Source organism: Hippocampus bargibanti, linkage group LG08 (genome assembly GCF_051943395.1).
Source record: "Hippocampus bargibanti isolate YZ-2025 linkage group LG08, ASM5194339v1, whole genome shotgun sequence".
Lineage (NCBI taxonomy): Eukaryota > Metazoa > Chordata > Actinopteri > Syngnathiformes > Syngnathidae > Hippocampus > Hippocampus bargibanti.
The window spans coordinates 7,180,357-7,205,390 of record NC_142741.1 but is presented as its reverse complement, the minus strand read 5'-3'; the positions used below and the strand labels follow the sequence as shown (position 1 = coordinate 7,205,390).

At 41.8% G+C, this 25,034-nt stretch overlaps 2 protein-coding genes across 6 annotated transcripts in view; one reads left to right on the top strand and one right to left on the bottom strand.

The window, feature by feature from the left end:
• Window positions 1-989: 989 nt before the first annotated feature.
• Window positions 990-13,419, bottom strand: LOC148894484 (intraflagellar transport protein 54-like). Its single transcript, XM_089002177.1, has 13 exons — window positions 13,288-13,419; window positions 11,351-11,419; window positions 11,121-11,282; window positions 10,911-11,039; window positions 6,496-6,904; window positions 6,341-6,364; window positions 4,747-4,828; window positions 4,586-4,678; window positions 4,393-4,513; window positions 3,484-3,520; window positions 3,311-3,384; window positions 3,032-3,246; window positions 990-2,149 (listed from the first exon to the last, which is right to left on the bottom strand). The coding sequence occupies exons 1-13, from the start codon at window positions 13,417-13,419 to the stop codon at window positions 1,987-1,989; spliced, it is 1,710 nt and encodes a 569-aa protein (XP_088858303.1). The 3' UTR covers window positions 990-1,986.
• Window positions 13,420-14,028: 609 nt separating this feature from the next.
• LOC148894483 (intraflagellar transport protein 54-like) overlaps window positions 14,029-25,034 on the top strand; it is a 30,361-nt gene continuing 19,355 nt past the window's right edge. For 3 of the 5 annotated variants that reach the window (XM_089002605.1, XM_089002604.1, XM_089002602.1), the window contains exons 1-14: window positions 14,029-14,245; window positions 17,115-17,183; window positions 17,257-17,418; window positions 18,643-18,771; window positions 18,834-19,214; window positions 19,912-19,983; window positions 20,425-20,445; window positions 20,619-20,642; window positions 22,784-22,859; window positions 22,971-22,991; window positions 23,140-23,209; window positions 23,866-23,961; window positions 24,060-24,183; window positions 24,372-24,408. In XM_089002605.1, coding sequence (XP_088858731.1) covers window positions 14,123-14,245; window positions 17,115-17,183; window positions 17,257-17,418; window positions 18,643-18,771; window positions 18,834-19,214; window positions 19,912-19,983; window positions 20,425-20,445; window positions 20,619-20,642; window positions 22,784-22,859; window positions 22,971-22,991; window positions 23,140-23,209; window positions 23,866-23,961; window positions 24,060-24,183; window positions 24,372-24,408 — 1,405 coding nt within the window. In that variant the 5' untranslated portion in view covers window positions 14,029-14,122. The remainder of the gene's footprint in view (window positions 14,246-17,114; window positions 17,184-17,256; window positions 17,419-18,642; window positions 18,772-18,833; window positions 19,215-19,911; window positions 19,984-20,424; window positions 20,446-20,618; window positions 20,643-22,783; window positions 22,860-22,970; window positions 22,992-23,139; window positions 23,210-23,865; window positions 23,962-24,059; window positions 24,184-24,371; window positions 24,409-25,034) is intronic. The other 2 variants (XM_089002606.1, XM_089002607.1) reach the window with 2 other exon arrangements.

Sequence of the window (25,034 nt, the reverse complement as noted above, 5' to 3'; positions counted from 1 at the left end):
TAACCCGGGAGTAACTCAAATAGCCACAGTTGAAGCTAGAATACAGCGCTAACATAAACAAAAGAATCTATCTATCTAGCTAGCTAACTTATCCTGTGACTGTAGTGACCTTGAGAGTTTTGTAAGGCGCTTACAAATGAAATGCATTATTATTATTATTATTATATTATAATTCGCTAGCTATTTGCTATCTATTAGCATCTCTACATCTCTACATCTATTATTATTATTAGAGGAGGTTTATGGATATTGTCAGAGGACATGAAGGCAGCTGGTGTGAGAAGAGGATGCACAAAACTGGGTTAGATGGAGGACATTGATTCGCTGTGGCAACCCATGAAGGGAAAAGCCGAAAGGAAAAGAAGATTATTATTATTATTATTATTATTAAAGGCAAATGCTGCACCCTCATGTAAGGGAAAAACATTGGCAGAGGTCTGATCAGCGCTGGAATTTAAGTGATAATGACAAAAACGTTGGACACTGGACTGGACACATTTTTGCACATCGTCTGGCCGTTAATGATTTAAAGGACAACCGACGTCTCCGGACAAGTTGTGTCCATAATTTGTAAAATGGCTTCAAATGACTTCGACTGAGCCTATTTTACAAAGATTCCACCGCATATGGCTATATTTTATGTTTTTAAGACTTGAGCTGAATATTCCGGAAGGCTTGTTTTTTGAGTTGGTGACGAGTTCGTACGTGACGTCACTAAAGGACCGCCCTTGACCGTAAAAAAGACGCATTGTAGCGGTCCTTCCATCACGTCAATTTATTTTGCTGTACTTGTTTGGTCTGGGGACCCCGTGTTGCACCCAAAAGCCGCCAGAAGGCCAGAAGAGGGCGTCCAAGCGCCATATAAGGAATTTATGAGCCTGTGGAAACGGAGGTGGCCACTGGAGGTCGCCATTTTGTGCCTCTTTTTTGGGTGAGACATTTCCCCACAATGTTGCCTCAAAATGGCACGGAATAAATTCTTTAATCAGAACCAGAATCAGAATACCTTTATTTGTTCCGCAATGGGGAAATTTGCAGTCCACAGCAGCAATTGAAGAGGGATGGGGTTGGGGTGGGAGTGAAAGGATAGAAAACAAGATATTCTAAGCATAACAAAATAAATAATAATAATAATAATAATAATCGATTGCAAACATGTATGCTTTCCTCTCCAGAACTTTTTGAATCATATTCATAACTGGATGTGTAACAAGAAAGCATATTCTCCGAATCTGAAGCCATTGTTTTAATTCTCCAGCAATTCAAGACGTCTTGGCGTGACGTCACGAACTGTGGGCGGGACTTTCTGAAAATGCCCAATTCGCAGCTCAAGTTTTTGCAGATTTTGGACACTTTAAGTCATTTTTATTGGTGTTTTGCATTTGAATAAAAATATCATACTGCGTGTTTTGGGTATTTTAGATGCTATAAAACGTTTTGTCTGGTGTCAGTTAAAAAACAAAAAAGTGACGGTTAAGGGAGTTTAAGGGAGGCATAGAATTATGATTAACATTTTTTTAATTACCAGACTTGGGAGACAAGGCGAGCTATGCCCAGGACTGGTCGCCGTGACACAAATATCTCAGCCACGAAAGACGAAATCCAAGAGAGTTTTTCAACATTTGTCGTGAACGTCGAAGTGATGTCAAAGAAGACAAAAAAATAAAAAGCTTAATGGAACGCGTCCAAAGTTGAGAAAAAAAGCTGCCTCGCTCACGCTTGCTGGAGATGAAAAACGGGTGGCAAAGTGTGAAAAATTAACAGTGAGATGAATCCAACGACCTATGACCAAAATGTTTTTTTTGTGCTGCTTTTTGCTGATTTCAAGCAAGTGCAAAATAACGACAACCTTCACCAGCAAAATTCACTTCTGTCGGCAACATGCGTAGCATAACCGCCGAATGCTGCTTCACCGTGTTTGCTTTGACCTCTGTGCTCTCCCTATTGACCCGAGTCGGCCTTGATTGCCCTTCCCGGTTTGTCCTTTCAGGACCTGGACGAGATGATGGCGGCCAACTTTTTGTGGATGTTTTCCTCGTTGGTCAGGATATTGGACCTCACCGCGTAAATTTGGTCCTGGTAGTCTTTCATCTGCTGCTCCAGCTCGTCCAGTTCCGCTTTCAGCGGTTCCACCGCTTGCTCCGTCACTCTGTGAAAAAAGCAGGTGATGGTTAGTTCTCGCTCTGTCATTTTCTTTCTCTCTCATTTTCTGTTTTTCTATCTTTCTTTCTCTCTCTCGCTCGCCCTCTCTCATCCCCTCTCACTCGCCCTCTCATCCTCTCAGTAGCCCTGTCATTCTCTCTCTCACCCTTTTTCTCTCTGTCGCTGGGTCGCCCTCTTTCTTTCCCTCGCTCGCCCTCTCTCTTTCTCCTTTTCACTCGCTTTCCCTTTCCCTCATTCTCTCATCCCCTCACCCACCCTCTCACTCTCTCTTGCCCTCACTCTTTCTCGTTCACTCTCATTCTTTCTCTCGCTCTCTCTCTCATTCTCTTTATCTCGCTCTCTAATTCTCTCAGTCGCCCTTTCTCTTTCACTCGCTTGCCTTCTTTCTTTCCTTCTCTAGCTCAACCTCTCTCTCATTCTCTCTTGCCCTCTCTCTCTCACACACTCACCTTTTCTTTCCCTCTCTTTCTTTCTCACTCACCTCTTTTCTTGCTCGCTCTCTCATTCTTTCTTTTTCTCGCTCTCTCATTTTTCCTCTCGGTCAGTGTCACCCTCTTTCTTTTTCCCTCTCTCTTATTCTCTTTCTCTCTGTCTCCTTTCTCGCTTGCCCCCTTTCTCTCTCACTCACTTGCCCTTTCTGTTTCCCTCTCTCTCATTCTCTCTTACCCTTTCTTTCCTTCTCTCATTTTCACTCTCGCTCACTTTCTCTCTCTCTCTCATACCAGTGATCTATTTTTAGAAAAGGCCTGCAGACTATCCCTGCAGTCTTTTTTTGGGAGGGGTGTGGGTCCCCCAGGTGCCAACGAGTGCCATGTCACAGGAGGCCTGTTATTCTCTCTCATTTGTGTTTTGCGTTTTACGTCCTCACTTTTGCTCATGCAGCAAAGCCTGCGCATGTTCCTTGTTTTCCTTGCGCCAACTTTGCAGCTCGGCCTGCATGGCGTCGATATCCTCCTGAACGTAGTCCATGATCTTGCCCAAGGGCAGGGCGCTCTGGCACACCGACTGGATGGAGGCGCGCAGGCGCTCGATCTCCCGCGTCACCAAATCTTGCTCTTTCTTGCGGGCTTCCTCCGACACCAACTTAGGAACACGCAAGATGTTAAAACACCGCCACCTTCCATTTTATTTTTCATGCTAGCAATACCTCTTTTGATTTATTGGGGTATGACGTGGGTTCGTAGTCTTTTTTTGTCTCGAGGATCTTTTTCACGAGTCCGCCTGCATGAAGCAAAACTCTCATGAGATAAGATGATCAACCGTGAGTTTGCGATTTAAATGGATAGAAACAAAAACAGAAAAAAGAGGAAAACAACCTACCGTGTTTTTCTTCACTTTGCAGGTCTTGTGCAGCTTCCTGGAAGACAAAACACATTTGATGACACACACACAAAAAAATCTGCTTTGGGTTTTGATTGAAGGCTCTAAAACAGGAGTGTCAATCATTTTTGCGCTGTTCCACATTGTTCGATCGCTAGCTAGCAATCGAGCTAGCTATCTAGCAATCAAGCTAACTAGCTAGCAATCGAGCTCGCTATAAAATATGTGGAGGGGATGAACATTCTAATGGCTACCCCAAATTCATAACCGCCTCGATTGCTAGGTATCTAGCTCAATTGCTAGCTAGATAGCTTGTTCGCTAGCTAGATAGGTCGCTGGCAAGCTAGCCACATAGCTCGATGGCTAGCTAGCCAGATAGATCGATGGCAAGCTAGCTGCAGTTAGCTTGCAAGCTAACTTGTTTGTTAGCTAGGTAGATAGCTAGCTCGATCGCTAGCTAGCTAGCTTGATAGATGTGCATGGAATTTCACTTTTTTGGCTTTGAGCTTTGAAACCTGTGATGTAAGGGATCAGCCAGCTAGCTGAATAGAAAGTGACTTTGCGAGCTAGCTTGATCTCTAGCTAGCTAGCTCGATAAATGTGCATGGAATTTCACAATTTTGTTTACTTTGGGCTTTGACACCTGTGATATAAGGGATTAGCCAGATAGCTGAATAGAAAGACAGCTAGCTATCTTGATAGGGCATCGAATTTCACAAGTTTTATTTGCTTTCGCGGACCGATTAAAATGATGTGGCGGGCCAAATTTGGCCCTCTGGCCTTGACTTTGACACCTGTGCTCTAAAAGGTTGTCGTGAATGGACACTCATCTCTCAGTGCCCACAAGTGACTGGCGACCAGTCTTGGGTCGCCCAAAGTCTACTTGTGGTGGTCATTGTAATCAGCGACCTGTTCCACAACAGGCTCTGCAGGGTCTTGGGCCGCCTCCGCCACCAGGAACTGCTCGTCCTCCTCGTCGTCCGATCGCTTGTTTCCTTCTCTGATGACTGTCGACTTGGCGCTGGAAAGCCTGTGGACGGAGGCGGACGTCACGTTTTTGAAGCGCTTTTGTGCGACGGGGGTCATTTTAAAGCCACGTCACCTCTCAGGCGGGAGCGTCTCAGGTGAACTGTCCGGTTTCTTGACTCGAGGAGGAGCCGGACGAGCGCTGCTGGGCCGCGTTGGGCGGTTGTTGCTAAGCAACCAGATAGGCATCAGCAGTGCAGCATTGATTAACAACTTTTGGGGGGCTGTGCCGCACACCTGGAGGCCACGTCGCATGGGAACGAGCAATCAGCGGCGTCTCCGCACTCCTTGTTTGGGGGGCTCGCCTCCTGCTGGGTGTCTTTGAGTGGGTAGGGGGGCAGGGGTTAAAAGTACCCACAAAAAACATCCCAGACAGTGAGATTTAGCCATCGCGAGCAAACTCTGAAATGAAGTTAGCATCAAAAACGTAGCCATGCTCGTTTGCTAGTTAGCTAGCTCTCTTTTCTTCCGCCATTTCTTCGGGTATTGGAATTTACCCCAAATGAACCCCCCTCCCCCAGCCAAAAAAAATAATCTTGTAAAGACTGTGAAGATTACTAATTTTCCAGGTCATGGAAATCCACTAAGGTCAATTCAGGCAAATTGACCCCCCACAAAAAAAATCATCTATAACTATTCCATTATTTGATCAACATTTCTGTTTTGGATCATTCCGAACCCACAATAAACATCCCGACGGCTAATATTTAGCCATTGCTAGCGAACTTCAAAATGAAGCTGCGTATTAGTTAGCATCGACAACGTAGCCACACTCGTTTGCCAGTTAGCTTGCCCTCTTTTCTGTCGCCGTTTCTTCGGGTATTGGAATTTCCCGAAAATGAACCCCCCCCAAAAAATACATAAATAACAATCTTGTAAAGACAGTGTGAAGATTACGAATTTTCCAGGTCATGGAAATCTACTCAGTTCAATTCAGGCAAATTGACACCCCCAAAAAAACAATCAATAACTATTCCATTATTTGATAAACATTTTGGTTTTGGATCAATCTGAAACCACAAAAAACATCCCCGACGGTGAGATTTAGCTGTTGCTAGCGAATGAAGCTGCGCATTATCGTTGTACTAAGTTCATCCTGTCTACTTGATATCTAATTTAAGGCAGATTCTTTACTTACTGCGCATTAGTTGGCATCAACAACGTAGCCACTCATGTTTGATAGTTAGTTGGTTAGCTCGCTCTCCTTTCTCCGGCCGTTTCTTCGGGTATTGGAAATTCTCACAAATACCCCCCCCCCCCCCACCACCCCACCAAATAAATAAATAAATAAATAAATAAATAAATAAATAAATAAATAACAATCTTGTAAAGATAGTGTGAAGATTCCCAATTTTCTAGGTTATGGAAATGTAATAAGGTCAATTCAGGCAAATTGAAACCCCCAGCCCCCTTCCAAAAATTAATCAATGACGATTCCATTATTTGATAAACAGTTTTGTTTTTGATCATTCCGAACCCACAAAAAAACATCCCCGACGGTGAGATTTAGCGGACGCTAGCAAACTCTGCTATGAAGTTGTGCGTTAGTTAGCATCGAAAACGTAGCCATGCTCGTTAGCTAGTTAGCTAGCTAGCTCTCATTTCTCTCGACGTTTCTTCAGGTATTGGAATTTACCGCAAGTGACCCCCCCCCAAAAAAAAAAAACAAAAAAAAACAAAAAAAACAATATTGTTGTGAGATTTAGCCGTTGCTAGCAAACTCTTAAGTGAAGCTGCGCGTTAGTTAACATCAAAAACGTAGCCACACTCGTTCACTAATTAGCTAGTTAACTAGTTATCTAGTTAAGCCGTTAGCTAGAGAAAGACTTACCGACAACTTCGCTGTTGGATTCATCTGTTGACAAAAGAAAGGGCAAAGTTAGCTCGCGCGACCACAACTTGGACGTCCAACAAGCTATCGTGACAAGAAAATAACATCCTCTGATATTTCCGTATCTTAAATTTGAGGGAGAATAGATAGCGTACCTCCAAAGGTGTTTTTCCGTCTTGGCCCTTTGGCGGAGGAGGGCTGACTCGTTCTTGGCGGACTTGCGTTCCGTGACAAAGACGGTTTGTGTGGATCGCTCTCTGCGCTTTTTAGCTTCTCCTTCTCTCTCGGCTTGCTGCTTTCCTTGCCTTGACTTTTCTCCTCCTTTTCTCGCTCCTTTTCGTCACTTTGGGCGTCTTCGTTCACTTTGTCTCGCTGGCGTTGGCGACTTTTATCCCCTTGCTCGCTATCTTTGGTCAAGTCCGGCTCCCGCCGGTGGTTTTTGCCCGAAGGTTCTCTCTCAGGGCGTTGTTCCCTTTCGCTGTCTCGACGGTGCTTCTCCGGCTCTCTTAGGGGCTCTGGCGCCTTCTCAACGGCGCCCTCGCTTTGCTCCGTCGTCTTTCTTTCCTGGAATAATTAAAAAATATATATAATTATATATATATATATATATATATATATATATATATATATATATATATATATATATATATAAAATATTATGATTCTTGCGAATCACGGTTTTTAGCATGATGTTCCCAAGCCCCATTTCAGATGCCTTTGGACTAAACCTCCAGCGACAGGGTGGGCAATTGTGACAGGCCGTGATTGCCATGGGTGCCTGAGAATTTTTGTGTCATGCCACCACCCCCCACCTTTAAAAAAATGGTGGTCATACGGATGACCGAGTCCACCGGTAAAAAAATCTAAATAACTAAAAGATAAATAGATACATGCACAAATAGATGAATAAATAAATAAATAAACAGAAAGTGCTTAAGAATGAATGTCTCTCTGTGTCTTTGTGTTGTCATGTTATTTGTTTTTTTTTTTTTGTTTTTTTTTTTTTTGTTCTTTTGACTTCAAGACGGCGCCGCGAGAGTGGCTGCCTTTCCAGCAGCTCCTATGTTTTGTGAAATGTAAATTTCTCCACTGCGAGACTAATAAAGGCAAATCCAATCCAATCCAATCCAAATAAATGGGCAAATAAATGGATACATAAATATCAATATAAATTAAAAAAAATCAATAAATACACAAATACACATAAATAAATAAAAAAGGTAAATAAATAGACACATGGATAAATAAATAGAAATAAATACATGAATAAATAAATGAATGACCTACTGGTATGAACAAGAAAACGAAGGAAGGAATGAATGGATGAATAAACAAACAAATAAATGAATGAATAAAAATGAATGAACAAGTAAATTAAAAAAAAAACAAATGAATGAATGAACGAACGAACGAATGAATGAATGAATGAATGAATGAATGAATATTTCCTCAACAAAGCGTACATGCACGAACCTCTTTTTCAGGCTGCGCGAGGCGTCCCTCCGCAGCCTCCTTATCTTGGGGCTTCGCCGTGCTCTCCTTGGCCCTCACGTCCAGCCTCTCTCCCGCAAGAACTCTTTTCACAGCTTCCTTACTGGACATCTGAGGAACACATCAAGACACCAAGGTCCACCATTGAACATTTTCACGACTTCAAGACCCACCAGGGGGGGCGGTCAAAACCTTGTTGAGGCAACACTTGGCAATAGCCTGCAAGAGCTCATTAGTTTTCTCGGGTTCATGACCGGCGACGATATGTGCCGGTCTGACCGCTAGGGGCTCCCCGGTGACCAGCACCACCACGTCGATGGCCTTCTGAAGGAACGCCATCTTCATCTCTCTGTCCTAAGAGTTAAAAATGCTCTTTTATTAACCACCAGCAGAAAAGTTTCTGGATTTTTGCTCCAGTTTACCTTGATGCATTCGGACTTCATTTCATTGTCTTTGTACACGCCTTTCATGAAGCCAGTGGTCCTGATGATCTGGTGAAGGTAGATGCCAAGTATGAACATGGATGCCGTACATTGCCGCAAAGTACTCCATCTCAGTTTAAATTGGTTGGATTTAACATGAACTAATTGCTATTTTTTGTAGAAAATCAAAAATCATATACAGGTATTCATCATAAATACCAATGGTGAGCCGTACATTTGACAACTAGGCCTTCACGAGTGCTATGCCTGAATCTATCCAAGCCTTAAAATTGCAAATTTCTGATTTTGATTCTGAATAACTATTTTCTGACGATACAACCTTTACCGCAGCTACAGCTGAGACTGCGACTCATTTTAAAAGTGTGGTGTGATTGATTACTTGTCCACTAGAGAGTAGCGTGAGCTAGGAAATAAGAAGGCCTTGGTGTCGCCAACTAAAAATCGGATTGGCTAAAGCAACAGTTTGATTGACACGTATTTGATGCGACAGGGCCCACAGAACTGGTGGTGAATGTGTCTGGGTCGATTTTTGACCCTGGTAACAAATAATGTCTGAAATATGATTAGTTCAATGACGCTTAAAGGACAACCGAGACCAGAATAATGTTTTATAGCATCTAAAATACCCAAAATACACAGGTTGATATTTTTAGTCAAATGCAAAACACCAATAAAAATGACTTAAAGTTGCACAAAACTGCCACAAATTAACTCAAAACAGGGGAGATTCAGAAAGCCCGCTGTTGGATTATTTTTTTTATCGTTCGCCCTTGGTGTTTGTATGGCGAATTACCCTAACATCCGCCCCCTTGTTCGTGACGTCACTATGGGTCACACATTGCCTTTCTCCAGAATCAAAACAATGGCTTCAGAGAGTTCAGATTCGGTGAAGATGCTTTCTTGTTACTCATCCAGTTAAGAATATGGTTCAAATAGTTCCGAAGAGGAAAGCATGAATGTTTGCAATCGATTAAAGAAGTCCTTCCGTGTCAATTCAAACCGTCTGCAAGCAATGAAACCGGTGATCTGATCTCCGTTGTAGCACCCAGAAAATGCACAAGATGGCGCACAAGCTCCATTTGAAATGGGCTGATTTGTTCACTGGGAATTTGTGTACATTTACACCTTCTTTATGCATGTTACCGCAATTAGCTGCGACACACAACGATTCACCATTGCATTATTTATGTAGTTGTCCTTCAAATTTCTCAATCAACACAGTGTTTTCAGACGAAAAAAAGTACCCAAAATGCATCTCGGTCAGGGGCGTTCCGAATATCACGTCACTTCGGGCATCGTCATCAACTCAAAAACAAGACTTCATGAATATTCAGCGCGAGTCTTAACAGGTAAAATATAGCTATATGCGGTAGAATCTTTGTAAAATGTGCTCAGTAGAAGTCATTTGAAGTGATTTTACAAATTATGGACGCAACTTGTCGGGAGGTGTCGGTTGTCCTTTAAATACGAAAACACACGTCTGGAAGCAGCACAACAGGAGGAAGAAAATCAACAAAAGGAAAATGAAAGACAATTTGGAATGATTTCATGAGAATTCATGGACAAAACATAATTAACATCAGTCTGTTATTCTGATATTTTTAGGCCAGCAGAGAAGGTCTAGCAGGCCCTGACGCTCCATCACTGATAAATACATCGATGGGTGTGTTGTGTCCGGAGGAATGAGAGGAGGAGAGTTGCTTTGTCAACGTGTTTATTGTGCCACCATCTTAGTCTACCTGCGGTCGTGACGTCACCGCTGCTTTACGACCTGTCGCAACATTCTGTAGCAGTGTGACATATGCTACATTTACCCCCCCTCCCTGAAGGAACCAAAAACACTGTAACAAGGGAAACCGGGTAGACTGCCGGTTTCCCTGCTTAGCCGTGTGGGTTATTCTGCCACGCGATAGGCTAAGCACTGGCTAGGGACATTCAAAATCGGTGATAATTGTCCAAAATGGTGGTCATACGGATGACCGAGTCCACCGGTAAAAAAATCTAAATAACTAAAAGATAAATAGATACATGCACAAATAGATGAATAAATAAATAAATAAACAGAAAGTGCTTAAGAATGAATGTCTCTCTGTGTCTTTGTGTTGTCATGTTTTTTTTTTTTTTTTTGTTCTTTTGACTTCAAGACGGCGCCGCGAGAGTGCCTGCCTTTCCAGCAGCTCCTATGTTTTGCTTTTCTACTTTCATTTCTTTCATAACTGTGCTGCTGTGAAATGTAAATTTCTCCACTGCGAGACTAATAAAGGCAAATCCAATCCAATCCAATCCAAATAAATGGGCAAATAAATGGATACATAAATATCAATATAAATTAAAAAAAATCAATAAATACACAGATACACATAAATAAATAAAAAAGGTAAATAAATAGACAAATGGATAAATAAATAGAAATAAATACATGAATAAATAAATGAATGACCGACTGGTATGAACAACAAAACGAAGGAAGGAATGAATGGATGAATAAACAAACAAATAAATGAATGAATAAAAATGAATGAACAAGTAAATTAAAAAAAAAAAACAAATGAATGAATGAACGAACGAACGAATGAATGAATGAATGAATGAATGAATGAATGAATATTTCCTCAACAAAGCGTACATGCACGAACCTCTTTTTCAGGCTGCGCGAGGCGTCCCTCCGCAGCCTCCTTATCTTGGGGCTTCGCCGTGCTCTCCTTGGCCCTCACGTCCAGCCTCTCTCCCGCAAGAACTCTTTTCACAGCTTCCTTACTGGACATCTGAGGAACACATCAAGACACCAAGGTCCACCATTGAACATTTTCACGACTTCAAGACCCACCAGGGGGGGCGGTCAAAACCTTGTTGAGGCAACACTTGGCAATAGCCTGCAAGAGCTCATTAGTTTTCTCGGGTTCATGACCGGCGACGATATGTGCCGGTCTGACCGCTAGGGGCTCCCCGGTGACCAGCACCACCACGTCGATGGCCTTCTGAAGGAACGCCATCTTCATCTCTCTGTCCTAAGAGTTAAAAATGCTCTTTTATTAACCACCAGCAGAAAAGTTTCTGGATTTTTGCTCCAGTTTACCTTGATGCATTCGGACTTCATTTCATTGTCTTTGTACACGCCTTTCATGAAGCCAGTGGTCCTGATGATCTGGTGAAGGTAGATGCCAAGTATGAACATGGATGCCGTACATTGCCGCAAAGTACTCCATCTCAGTTTAAATTGGTTGGATTTAACATGAACTAATTGCTATTTTTTGTAGAAAATCAAAAATCATATACAGGTATTCATCATAAATACCAATGGTGAGCCGTACATTTGACAACTAGGCCTTCACGAGTGCTATGCCTGAATCTATCCAAGCCTTAAAATTGCAAATTTCTGATTTTGATTCTGAATAACTATTTTCTGACGATACAACCTTTACCGCAGCTACAGCTGAGACTGCGACTCATTTTAAAAGTGTGGTGTGATTGATTACTTGTCCACTAGAGAGTAGCGTGAGCTAGGAAATAAGAAGGCCTTGGTGTCGCCAACTAAAAATCGGATTGGCTAAAGCAACAGTTTGATTGACACGTATTTGATGCGACAGGGCCCACAGAACTGGTGGTGAATGTGTCTGGGTCGATTTTTGACCCTGGTAACAAATAATGTCTGAAATATGATTAGTTCAATGACGCTTAAAGGACAACCGAGACCAGAATAATGTTTTATAGCATCTAAAATACCCAAAATACACAGGTTGATATTTTTAGTCAAATGCAAAACACCAATAAAAATGACTTAAAGTTGCACAAAACTGCCACAAATTAACTCAAAACAGGGGAGATTCAGAAAGCCCGCTGTTGGATTATTTTTTTATCGTTCGCCCTTGGTGTTTGTATGGCGAATTACCCTAACATCCGCCCCCTTGTTCGTGACGTCACTATGGGTCACACATTGCCTTTCTCCAGAATCAAAACAATGGCTTCAGAGAGTTCAGATTCGGTGAAGATGCTTTCTTGTTACTCATCCAGTTAAGAATATGGTTCAAATAGTTCCGAAGAGGAAAGCATGAATGTTTGCAATCGATTAAAGAAGTCCTTCCGTGTCAATTCAAACCGTCTGCAAGCAATGAAACCGGTGATCTGATCTCCGTTGTAGCACCCAGAAAATGCACAAGATGGCGCACAAGCTCCATTTGAAATGGGCTGATTTGTTCACTGGGAATTTGTGTACATTTACACCTTCTTTATGCATGTTACCGCAATTAGCTGCGACACACAACGATTCACCATTGCATTATTTATGTAGTTGTCCTTCAAATTTCTCAATCAACACAGTGTTTTCAGACGAAAAAAAGTACCCAAAATGCATCTCGGTCAGGGGCGTTCCGAATATCACGTCACTTCGGGCATCGTCATCAACTCAAAAACAAGACTTCATGAATATTCAGCGCGAGTCTTAACAGGTAAAATATAGCTATATGCGGTAGAATCTTTGTAAAATGTGCTCAGTAGAAGTCATTTGAAGTGATTTTACAAATTATGGACGCAACTTGTCGGGAGGTGTCGGTTGTCCTTTAAATACGAAAACACACGTCTGGAAGCAGCACAACAGGAGGAAGAAAATCAACAAAAGGAAAATGAAAGACAATTTGGAATGATTTCATGAGAATTCATGGACAAAACATAATTAACATCAGTCTGTTATTCTGATATTTTTAGGCCAGCAGAGAAGGTCTAGCAGGCCCTGACGCTCCATCACTGATAAATACATCGATGGGTGGATGGATGCCTAAAAAGGGTCTGCACTCCTTCCAGTCTAATACAAAGTAACAGCGCCATCTATTGGCTATTCGGTGTTTCAACAACATTCTGTCTTGGATTCTGACAGAAATTCGATCGAAATGCGATCAGATTACGTCGTCGAACAGGAGGTACTAACACCGAATATCTTTAGTTTGTTACCATTAACGTACCGTATTCAAACGATGATAGAGCTTTTAACGTTACTTCCTCTCCATAATTATGTCTCACCTCGGTAAATATGTCGTGCAGGTATCGAAACGGCGGTTTGCTGAGTAGTTTTTCGGTGAGAGCCGGTTTCTTGATCACTTTGCCCAGCGTGCTTTGCGTTTTTTTTATCACTAAACTGTTGATGGTGGCCATTATTGAACAATGAAGTATTCGATGTTTTTTTCTTTTCTTTCTTTTTAATGGACTTGGTCTGATATCAGTAAACCGCCAGTGAAAAAAGGAGCCAATGAAAAAAATGACTTCGACTTTATTTCGTCACGTTGAGGATTCGTGACGTCACGGTTCCCATCACGCACGTCATAATCTTCATTGGGAGTGGCAATTTATTCACGTATAATCTGTCAAATTTTCAAAGTTTAAACGGGAAATTTATTTCACAGTTTACTGATGGCTTCAATTGGCCGAACTCCATTTCGTGGAAGTCAAGTAAATTCTGAACTGCGATGTAGGTTTGAATTTATTTCTTACGAGTGTTTTAGATTTTTTTGTTTACATGTACATGTATGCATCCTGATTTTGATTAATATTTTACACTTATTTTTTGCATTACATTTTGTTTCGGAAATAAACCCTCAAAGGGGATTAAATTTGAACGTAGTACGTATGGTACTCGATTGTGTTTGCCATTGGCGTTGGCAGGGGGCAGTGTCGCGCTTTGTCCATTCAATCCAAACTACTACTAAATTAGCAGAAGAAGAAAAACTGGAGCGCTTCTTCCTTCCCAATGCGCATGCGCGTACTTTTATCCTACTTAGTATCCCTACAGAAGGTCGTTCGAATCATTTCTGTACGCGCTTTTTATTTTGCTTTCTTCTTATATGAAAAATTTGCTACAATGAACGCGAGTGTTGTTAAAAAAACACAAGAGACCCTCGGAAAGGTGATCAACAAACCACCGCTGACAGAAAAATTACTCAGCAAACCACCGTTTCGATACCTGCACGACATCTTCAACGAGGTGAGATTGGTGTGAATTGGTGATTTTATTGCAAAATCGGATGTTTATGTTCATCTTCATGGAAAATGTAAAAAATGGCACGAAGGAACCAAAACTGAGGTCGTCCGCACGCGAGTTTTTTTTAAGTATTAGCTGGTTTAGCCATTTTAACACTCTCGCAGTTGAGAGATTATAAAATGCTTGATTATTTTATTTTGAAGGAAAAAACAGTTTCGGGAGATCAGCGATAAGCAAAGCGACTATTAGTCGGGGAAAGAATTGGGCGTTTGGTTATGTCGCCCGGTTGTCATTGACACTACGCAAACAACGTCGTCTCCAAGCGCTGCTAGATGCGCAATGGAACCGATCGTTGCACAAGTGCTTTAAAATTCGGTATCAAACCAATATTCGGTTATCCTAAAATAAAAAGTAGTTGTCCGAAAAATGCAATTCTGACTCTTTATTAAAAATATTTCTGTGATATAACTCAACAAGAAAACCTTGCCAAATAAAAATTTCATTTGCACGTACACTGTATAGATGGGCAACCATTTGCATTCACATTCACACAGTGCCAATGCTGCCTGATTCGAAGTCAGGCGGGTATAACCGTCCGCTATCAATTTATAATTGTTAATCTTCATTAATAACAGTCATAGGAATTGCTGTGCTCAAATGGGTGATAAATGTTTACAAGTTGCAGAGCAGGGCTTTCTCAAGGCTCTATGTTGGGGCCCATTTTGGCCATTAAAACATTAGCATTATTCGGATGTATTCCCTTTAAAATTCCTTATATTGGACAACAGTGGACAAATGTTCTTATCCCATGTCTGTAAAGTGTCATTGACAGTTTTGGAAAGCCCTTTGAAATGAAAATGTTTTATTATGATTGGAATTTAATCAATGTATTTCGAACATGACTGTACATGTCTTCTTGTGCCGGTCCCAAGCCCGGATAAATACAGAGGGTTGTGTCAGGAAGGGCATCCAACGTAAAAGCTTGGCCAAAACAAACATGCGGATCAAACCTTTAAAATGGAGGACACTGATTTGCCTGTGGCGACCCCTTGAAGGGAAAAGCCGAAAGGAAAAGAAGAAGAAGCTGTAAGCTAGCACTTGTAGCCCCAAATGTATACCAGTTGATACTAATATTTACAATTTTAAAGATAACCGTAAAATGCTAATATTAGCCAGTAATAACGTTGTAACCTAACAATACGAAGATTCCCCTGGACGTAATGGCACATAACGCCCGACTCAGCACGATGGGCGACAGATCTTACAGCTGCTCTGTCCCCAAAGTCTGGAACTCAATTCCTCCCATCATTCATAACATCGATTCTCTTCCCACCTTCAAATCCCATCTCAAACCCCACCTATTTAAAATGGCATTTTCTTTGTCGCTCTGTCGCTCTAGTTGTATTTTATTTATTGTATTCTATTTGTAATTGTATTTTATTTATTATGGTACTATGCTTGTCTGTGACTATAAAGTGTCTTTGAGAGCTTTGAAAGACACTGAAAATAAAATGTATTGTTATTATTATTTGAAGACGGGTGTGAAGCAGAGTCATTGAAGTTTCCAGTTCTAAATAGATGCGCCAACACCCTTGTTTAGATAGTGAGTATTGTCTTTCACTGCGCCCGCATGTATATTTGATAAAGCACAATGTGTCAGCGTATGCTGGTCCAAAGTGTTACCAAATTAGGACGTAATTAAGTAAAAAAAATATATATATATATAAATATTTTCCGGTGTATAAGGCGCACCGGAGTATACGGCGCACCACCAATAAATGGTGTATTTCAGTATTGTTGTTGCCTTATGTTGTGTGGGGAGGGGTGGAAAACAATCAGCTAAAAATTGGCAGATTTTTGCAGATTATAAAAGAGGACACATTAGCCATATTAGCTCAATTACTGCCACTCCTGAATTTATATGGCGTTTGAAAATATGACAGGGCATCATTCCCAAATTTGTTCGGGTTTTGGTTTTTCTTGCTGGGGTGCTGGCAAAGTGCTGGCCAGCCCTTTGGCAATGTTATTTTTTCCTTCCACGAGGGGGCAGCAATTGCCTTTTGTCCCTGTTAGCGCTTTGTTACAGGTGTCAGCTGTTGTTAAAGCGCTATATTAAGCAATATGTATTTACTGTATTGTATTGTATTTTGTACATCTACCCCCATTTCAAGCCTAGATAACTCCAGACCCATATAATTTAGGAATTAACTCCTGTTTTGATGAAAGAAGAGAGTCTAAGATTTCTAACACTTTATTGAATGTTTATGTAGTCATAAAACTCAATATTCAATGGGTCCTGCAATTTGAGTGAAAATGACAAAAACGCTGGAACTGCAGTGGACACATTTTTGCATGTCTGGCAGTGAATGAGTTAAAAACCTGTCAAATGTGTATTCTTTAAAAATATTTGCTGCGTACTTCCTCTGGTTGAAATCCAAAGCGCTTACTAACGCATGCAATATTTTTTCCCTCACACGAGGGGTCAGCATTTGCCTTTTGTACCGCTACCCCCATTTCAAGCTCATATAACTCCAGACAAATATAACTTAGGATTTAACTCTTTTTTTTCTGATGAAAGAAGAGAGTCCAAGGTTTCTAACACTATATTAAATGTTTATGTAGTCATAAAACTCTATATTCTATGGGTCCTGTAATTTGACTGACAATGACAAAAGCCCTGGCACTAGAGTGGACAAATTTTTGCGTCTGGCAATGAATGAATTAATTATCTGGCCAATTAATCGGCCGAACCCGACAAATAATGAAAGCAACCATGTATAGTACAAAATACACAAAAATACACGAAAGGTGACTAAGTTCTCCTTCAGAGCAGGGAATAAAACCATCTTCCATCTTTTCTCGTCACTTTCAGATCATCAGGACCACAGGTTTCATGAAAGGCTTGTACCAAGACAGCGAATTGAAGTCGGATAACGTCAAGGTCAGTTGAACTCGATCCCATCACTGGTCAAACATTCAAAACCACATATTTATTTTCTCTCCTTGCCTCATAGGACAAGGAGACTAAGATCGCCTTCCTTCAGAAAGCCATCGATGTAGTGATACTTGTCAGCGGGGAGCCGCTGGCGGCAAAGCCGGCGCGCATCGTTGCCGGCCACGAGCCCGAGAAGACCAATGAGTTGCTACAAGCTATTGCGAAGTGTTGCCTCAACAAGGTTTGTAAAATACAGATTCGTCTTCGTTTTTGAGAGTCTGAATGTTGGACAAAGTCTAAAACGGAACAATCAATCAAGTCGGCGAATCCAAGCCAGAAGTGGGTGGACAAGAGGGGATAAATGAGCACCCAGGGAATAGCCGGTTATTTGTTTATATTCCGGGAAAAAAAAATTATTGGCGGTTTAGATCACTGGCGTATTTGAATCGTACACTAAAATCTCGGCTTACGAATGCTTTAGCTAACAAGCTTATCACCTTCCGAACGTTACATTCGCGAGAATATAATTTTGGCATACCAACTATTTTTCGGGAAACACGGGGCGCCACAATGAGTGCTGTGTCGTTCGCGAACAAGCCGGTTCTTGGAGCTCCTGAAATGGCAGCCGGCTTTTTTTCCCTCTATTCCCCGCCCTAGTCTTCGGTTAAAGCCGCATGTGATTGGTCAAGATCCATGGTACAGGAGGGAGGGTACACAAGCAGCAGGACACACGCAGCAGTGAGCGGTGGGAGGGGTTACAGAAGCAGAAACACACACACACGAAAGGGAGACGACAGAGCTCGAAACAAAAAACAAAAGTGAAAAAAAAACTGAAAAAAGCAAAAGTGAAATGTTGACAAAATGGATAAAAAACAGTGAAATTTGGACTCGTTTGAACTTTATTGATAGTTCAAAGGCAGAGTGTAGACTGCAAGGTTAAAATATCCCATCTATCAGGCTCCACAAATAACCCGCACAAGCCATCTGTACAATTTGAAGAGAACATACCAGCAAGAGAACCAGCTATTAATGAAGTTTCTAGTGTGTCTGCCTTCATCTGTTGCTGTTGCAATATCACGACTTCTAAGACGTACAACCCAGAGCTCCTTGAAACACTTTGTGCAAAAAGCTTCCATCAAGCCATCAACGACCATCACAAAGGTAGATAAAATGACTTTATTATACGGTACAGTTTATTTCTTTAATTACAATACCATAGCACATTTATTATACATAAAATAAAGTATATTGTGTGTAGTTTTAAGGCTTATTTAGTTGAAAATGATGTTTTATGGGGACCTGGGAACAGATTATTCTAATTTTAATGGTTTCCTATGGGAAATTAATGTTTGGAAGAGACACTTTTTGCCTTACACACACTTTCTTGGAACCAATTAAGTTCGTAAGCCACGGTATCACTGTATTTGAATCATATTTGAAAGCATTTCAAATATGTCCTCTGAAGCTGTCCAGTGAGGAGGCGGTGAAACGAATACTTTCCGGAGAGAAGGTGGACTCCAAAATCAAAGTCCCGATCAAATCCCAAGACAAAGAAAATCGAGAAGGACGCGAACGTCAACCCGCGGAAAGACAGGTAAAAAAATCTATTTCTGCCAGTCTTGTCGTTTGGGTTTTTAATCTTCAAGTTGTTTTAAGGAGGACAAGAAGATCGAGCGCAGCGGGAGCAGAGAAGACAAGGACCCAGATCAGCGGGGAAGACGGCATCGGGATGGCGGCGATGGAGACCGCCACCGCCATGACAGGGAGCGCTCGGGCAAGAACCAGCGACGTGAGCGGGACAAAAGTGGCGACGAACGAACGCGAGACAAAGACGAGGGGAGAGTGAAAGACCGAGACAAGAAGGAGAAAGACAAAGAGCACCAAAGGGATCGAGACAGAGACAGAACGAAAGACAGAGAATCCCAAAGGGACCCCGAAAGGAGCAGGGACAAACGGCGAGAGCGCGACAAGGAAGCCGAAAGGCGCAAAGATGGTGTTGACAAGCACAGAAGTCAAGAGAAAGAGCGTCACAGCAAGGTATGGCAGGAAAACAAAAAAAAATGTGGTTGGACCTATTAACTCATTCACTGCCATACGATGTCCAAAATTGTGTCTACTCCAGTGCCAGGGTTTTTTTTGTCACTCGAATTCCAGGACCCACAGAATATTGGGTTTTAGGACGACATAAACATTCAATTCAGCGTACGAAACCTTAGACTCTCTTCTTTCATCAGAAAAAATAGTTAATTCCTAAAGTACATGGGTCTGCAGTTATTTGAGCTTGAAATGGGGGCGTCGGTACAAAAGGCAAGAAAAACCAAAACCCGAAATAATTTGGGAATGGCACTCCACGTCATTCTTTTCTATTCCCAAATCAATTCGGGAATGGCAGTGAATGAGTTAATCAACTAACCAAGAGTTAATTCCTATGTTATATGGGTCTGGAGTTATCGGAGCTTGAAATGGGGGCAGATGTACAAAATACAATACATATTGATTTTTATAGGGCTTCAACAACAGCTGAAGCTGTAACAAAACACTAACATGGAAAAAAGGCAAATGCTGCCCCCTGGTGAGAGGGAAAAATACTGCCAGAGGTCTGACCAGCACTTTATTGGCACCCCCTCCCTTCCCACCGCAAGGAAAACCAATACTCCAACAAATTCGGGAATGGCGCTACATCTCTTTCTTTTCAATTCCCGAAAAAAAATTCAAATCAATATCTTTGATCCAGGATAGAATATCCGACGGACAACCAAAACCCACAGAGGACGAGGCTAGAAAAACAACCAAACCGCCGCCATCTGTAAGTTTTTGTTTTTGCAAATCTTCACACAATATTTTCATCTAGCAAATGACTGCATTTTCCACACTGAACGGCGCACCTAAAAATCTGACGCACCTTGTCATTAAACATTAGCAAGTTCCATAGCGGGTGTTCCTCAAGGCTCAATGTCGGGACCCTTTTTGGACATTGAAAACCTAATCATGACGGTAATATTGCGACGCCAAAATTTGACGGCATGACCTTGAGCGTAGCTCCATCTACTGGATACATTGTAGATAGCGTCTGATAATGCGGCGCGCCCGATATATGAAAAAAGCAATCAAAAAAATAACCCATTCATCGAATGTGCGCCTCATAATCCATAATTTGCCTTTTAGTGTGGAAAATACGGTATGAATTTGATGTGTTGAGTAAAATGTGTGTTTTGTTTTTAAATCCTCTGGCTCGTACTCTCGGAAGGAACCAGAACCAGCCACTGAGGTATTTGGCTCCCTTAGAACAATCAGTCATCACTTACGACCAAATAGTGCGGATAAATTAGCCTTGAGTCGCTCAAACGCTGATCGGGCCGATGTATTGATCGTGATCAATGTCCAGTCAGGCCATTTATTCCAAAATGATTTATCGTAACCTTCTTTTCTTTGCACGCACAGCCAGCCGAGAAAGTTGACGACCAGGTAACGTACTCGGAAAACGATCACCTTTTTAACAAATTCACTCCAGTGCCAGGGTAATTGTCATTTTCACTCAAATCAGCCCCCCCAATTTTAGACAATGGTGATTTTTCTACATAAAAAAAGTTATTTTCTCAATTTAGAAAATGTAAAATTGTGATTTTCTACATAAAAAAATAAATATAAAATGACAATTTTCTTCATTAAAAAAATCAAAAATGGTGATTTTCCACATTCTAAAGAAAATTCTAAAATGTCGATTTTCTAAAAAAAAAAATTAATGGAGATTTCCTGAGGCGGCCTGGTCGTCGAGTGATTAGCACACTGGCTTCACAGGGCAGAGGTCGCCGGTTCGCGTCCCGGTCCGGCCTCCCTGTGTGGCGTTTGCATGTCTCCCCGGGCCCGCGTGGGTTTTCTCCGGCTCATCCGGTTTCCTCCCACACTCTGGCAAGGCAGCCAGATTGACCACTCCAAATTGTCCCTAAGTGTGAGTGTGAGAGTGGCAACCAATTCAGGGTGTCCCCCCGCTTTGTGCCCAAAGACAGCTGAGATCGGCTCCAGCACCCCCACGACCCTAATAAGGAATAAGCGGTACGGAAAATGGATGTATTTCCTACATTAAAAAAAATCTAAAATGTTGATTTTCTTAAAAAAAAAAAAAAAAAAAGTAAAATGGCGATTTTCTACATTAAAAAAAATCTAAAATGCCAACAATCAACAAAAGAACAATTACTTCTCTTCAACTGTTACAAAATAGTGTATTAACACATTGACTGCCAGACGATGTGCAAAAATGTGTCCGCTCAAGTGCCGAGGTTATTGTCATTTTCACTCAATTTGCAGGACCCACTGAATATTGACATAAACATTTAATGCAGTGTAAGAAACCTTTGCCTCTCTTCTTTCATCAGGAAAAAAGTGTTAATTCCTCAGTTATATGGGTCTGTAGTTATCTGAGCTTGAAATGGGGGCAGATGTACAAAATACAATACAATGCATACATATTGATTTATATGGTGCTTTAAAGGACAACCGACACTTGCGGACAAGTTGTGTCCATATTTTTTAAAAACACTTCAAATGACTTCTACTGAGCGTATTTTACAATGATTGCACCACATATAGCTATATTTTACGTTTTAAGACACACTGAATATTCAGGAAGTCTTGTTTTCGAGTTAATGACGATCCCCTACGTGACGTCACGGAGGGAACGCCCCTGACTGAGAAAGCGACACACAATGCATATTGCGGTACTTTGTTTGGTCTGAAAACTTCGTGTTGATGGTGAAATTAGAAGGAAAACACATACATAACACGATGGTGAATCGTTGTGTGTTGCACCAAGACTACTATTTGATATTCGCTGACACAAATTCCCAGCAGACAAATCAGCCCATTTCCAACAGAGTTTGGGCGCCATCTTGTGCATTTTCTGGGACTACATTGGAGTCCTGATGGCTCGAATTGATACGGGAGGACTCCTTTCATCGATTGCAAACATTTATGCTTTCCTCTTCAGAACTATATGAATCATTCATAACTGGATGAGTAACAAGAAAGCATCTTCTCCGAATCTGACCTCCGTGAGCCTATTGTTTTGTTTCTTGAGCACGGCAAGACAACTTGGCGTGAACTGAGGGCGGAACTTTCTGAAAATCCCAAGTGTCAAGCTGATTTGTGGCAGAATTTGGACACTAAGTCATTTTTATTGGTGTTTAGCATTTGATTAAAAATATCAGCCTGCGTGTTTTGGGTATTTTAGATGCTATAAAACGTTTTTCTGATGTCAGTTAGGAAACAAAAAATTGTGTCGGTTGTCCTTTAACCACAGCTGAAGCTGTAGCGAAGCACTAACATGGACGAAAGGCAAATGCTGTGGAAGGGAAAAACATTGGCTGAGGTCTGACTAGTGCTTTATCAGCACTGCCTGCAAGTAAAAACAAAACCCGAACAAATTTGGGAATGGCAGCGAATGAGTTAAGAAATGTGATGCAGTAAAATGTCATTTGTACCAATAATTTGCAAATAATCAAATTGAAGAACCTTCAAATGCCCCCCCCCCCGGACTCAAAATCCTGATCCCAATTTGCGTCGCATGTATTATAAATTTTTTTTTCTGCCCTCCCGCCCCCTTTTCGCAGACGGACAGTCCAGCCAGAATCCCGCGGCCATCTTCTGCCAAAGGGCACAGGAGAAAACCTCCACTTGCAGGACAGGGTAAGCCCTCACCCCCCCCCCCCCCCCATTTTGTTTGCTTCGTTCTGTTTTCCGAGTTGGTGTAAATCCGCCTCTCATTCTCGTTTTTTGTCTTTCTTTCTCATCCTGCAGATGAATCTGACAGCGAGGGCCGTAAGTGCTTCTATTTTCAGATCAGATTCTCACGGGGGTCAAGTAAATTTCAAGTAGACATCTTCCAAAATGAATAATATGCAATCTGACAAATTGCTAAAGATCGATGAGATGTTAAACTCAATGGCAGGCGTTGCCCCTTTCGCAGACGCCGAACCCCTCCCCAAGGAAAGCGGAGACGCCGCGGGTGCCCCCTTTCCACCCGAAACGCCCTCCAGGTTGGTAGCGACTTGTGAGTTGCTTCAAGTACAGTGATACCTCAGTTTATGAACTTAATTGGTTCCCAGAAAGTGTGTGTAAGGCGAAAAGTATGTCTGCCGAACATTTATTTCTCATAAGAAACCATTAAAATGCGAATAATCCGTTCCCAGGTCGCATAAAATCTAATTTTCTACTAAATAAGCAATCAAACTACACAAAATATACCTTATTTTATGCATAATAAATGTGCTATTGTTTTGTAATTAAAGAAATAAACTGTACTGCATAATAAAGTTGTTTTATTTACCTTTGTGATCGTCGTTGATGTAGTTGCCTCTTGATGATATCCGAGTGAAGTTGCCTTGCTTTCTCGGCGATAAAATCCTCACTCACAATGTCCCCTGCTTGCCACGTGGCGCTGTGTGGTTTGGTTCGTCCGCCGAAAACTAATCGTATGCCAAGATTATATTCTCGCGGATTTAATGTTCGTAAGGCAAAAAGTTTGTCAGCTAAAGCGTAAGTTGAGGTATCACTGTAATTTAATATATCACCTATTGGGCTCGATCGCTAGCTAGCTAGCTCGGTCGCTAGCTAGCTCAATAGATGAGCATGGCCCCCACGCCTTGACTTGGACACCAGTGCCTTAATTGATGCGGTGCTTTTGATTGTGCAGCAATAAACGGATGGCGCGACCCAGCAGTGCTCGTGCGGCTCCCCCTCCGGTCAAGAAACAGGACAGCCTCAATGACGGCGTCACAGCTGCTGAGAGGTGATCAATCTATCTGCATTATTCTCACCTATAACTTGATTCCATTTCCGACATTCCATAAGTTGCGGCATACCATACCTTCTCGGACGCCGTTTCAGACTTTCCAGTGGCAAGTCGTCGGTCATCCGAGAAGGGAAGAAGCGTTCCGACGATGAGGATGAAGAAGACGAGCAGTTCCTCGTCGCCGAGGCGGGCCCCGAACCCGCAGATGCTCAGCAGAAGGTGAGTGATGATCACGACCGGTTGAGTTGTTGGCCATTTCTTGCTAACCACCTGCGATGATTTGAATGACGACATAACGGGCAGTCAAAAATGCCATTTTGACCCCCACTCCCCCACCCTCTAGACACAATAAAATGATGTTTCTTGCCAACTTGCTGCGACATTAACATTTTTTTTTAATGTTCCAGGAATGCGCACAGGACCTCGCCGGTGATGAAAAACACGGTACGCTTCCTCTTTATTTTTCCTCTTATCCATGAATAATAATAATAATAATAATAATAATAATAATAATAATAATAATAATAATACATTTGATTTATAAGCGCCTTTCAAGACTCTCAAGGTCACCTTACAGCCACAGGATAAGTTTTTCTGTGGGTGAGCAGCGGCAGCCACACGTGCCAGCGTACACTCAACCCGAAATAACTCAGCGAGATAGCTAGCTAGCTAATAGCTTGTAAGCTAGTTAGCTAATAATAATAATATATTTGATTTAGAAGCGCATTTCAAAACTCTCAAGGTCACTTTACAGTCACTGGATCAGTTTTTTCCGTGGGTGAGCAGTGGCAGCCACACGCGCCAGCGTTCACTCAACCCGGAAGAACTCAAATATATAGAAAGCTAGCTAGTTAATAGATAGCTAGCTAGATAGCTCGCAAGATAAATAGCTAATATATAGATAGTTTGATAGATAGCTAATAGATAGCTAGCTAGACAGCCAGCTAGTTAGTTAGATAGCTAACAGACAGAAAATAGCTAGATAGATAGCCAGATAGTTAGTTAGATAGCTAATAGACAGCAAATAGCTAGCTTGATAGATAGCAGCTAGTTAGATAGCTAATAGACAG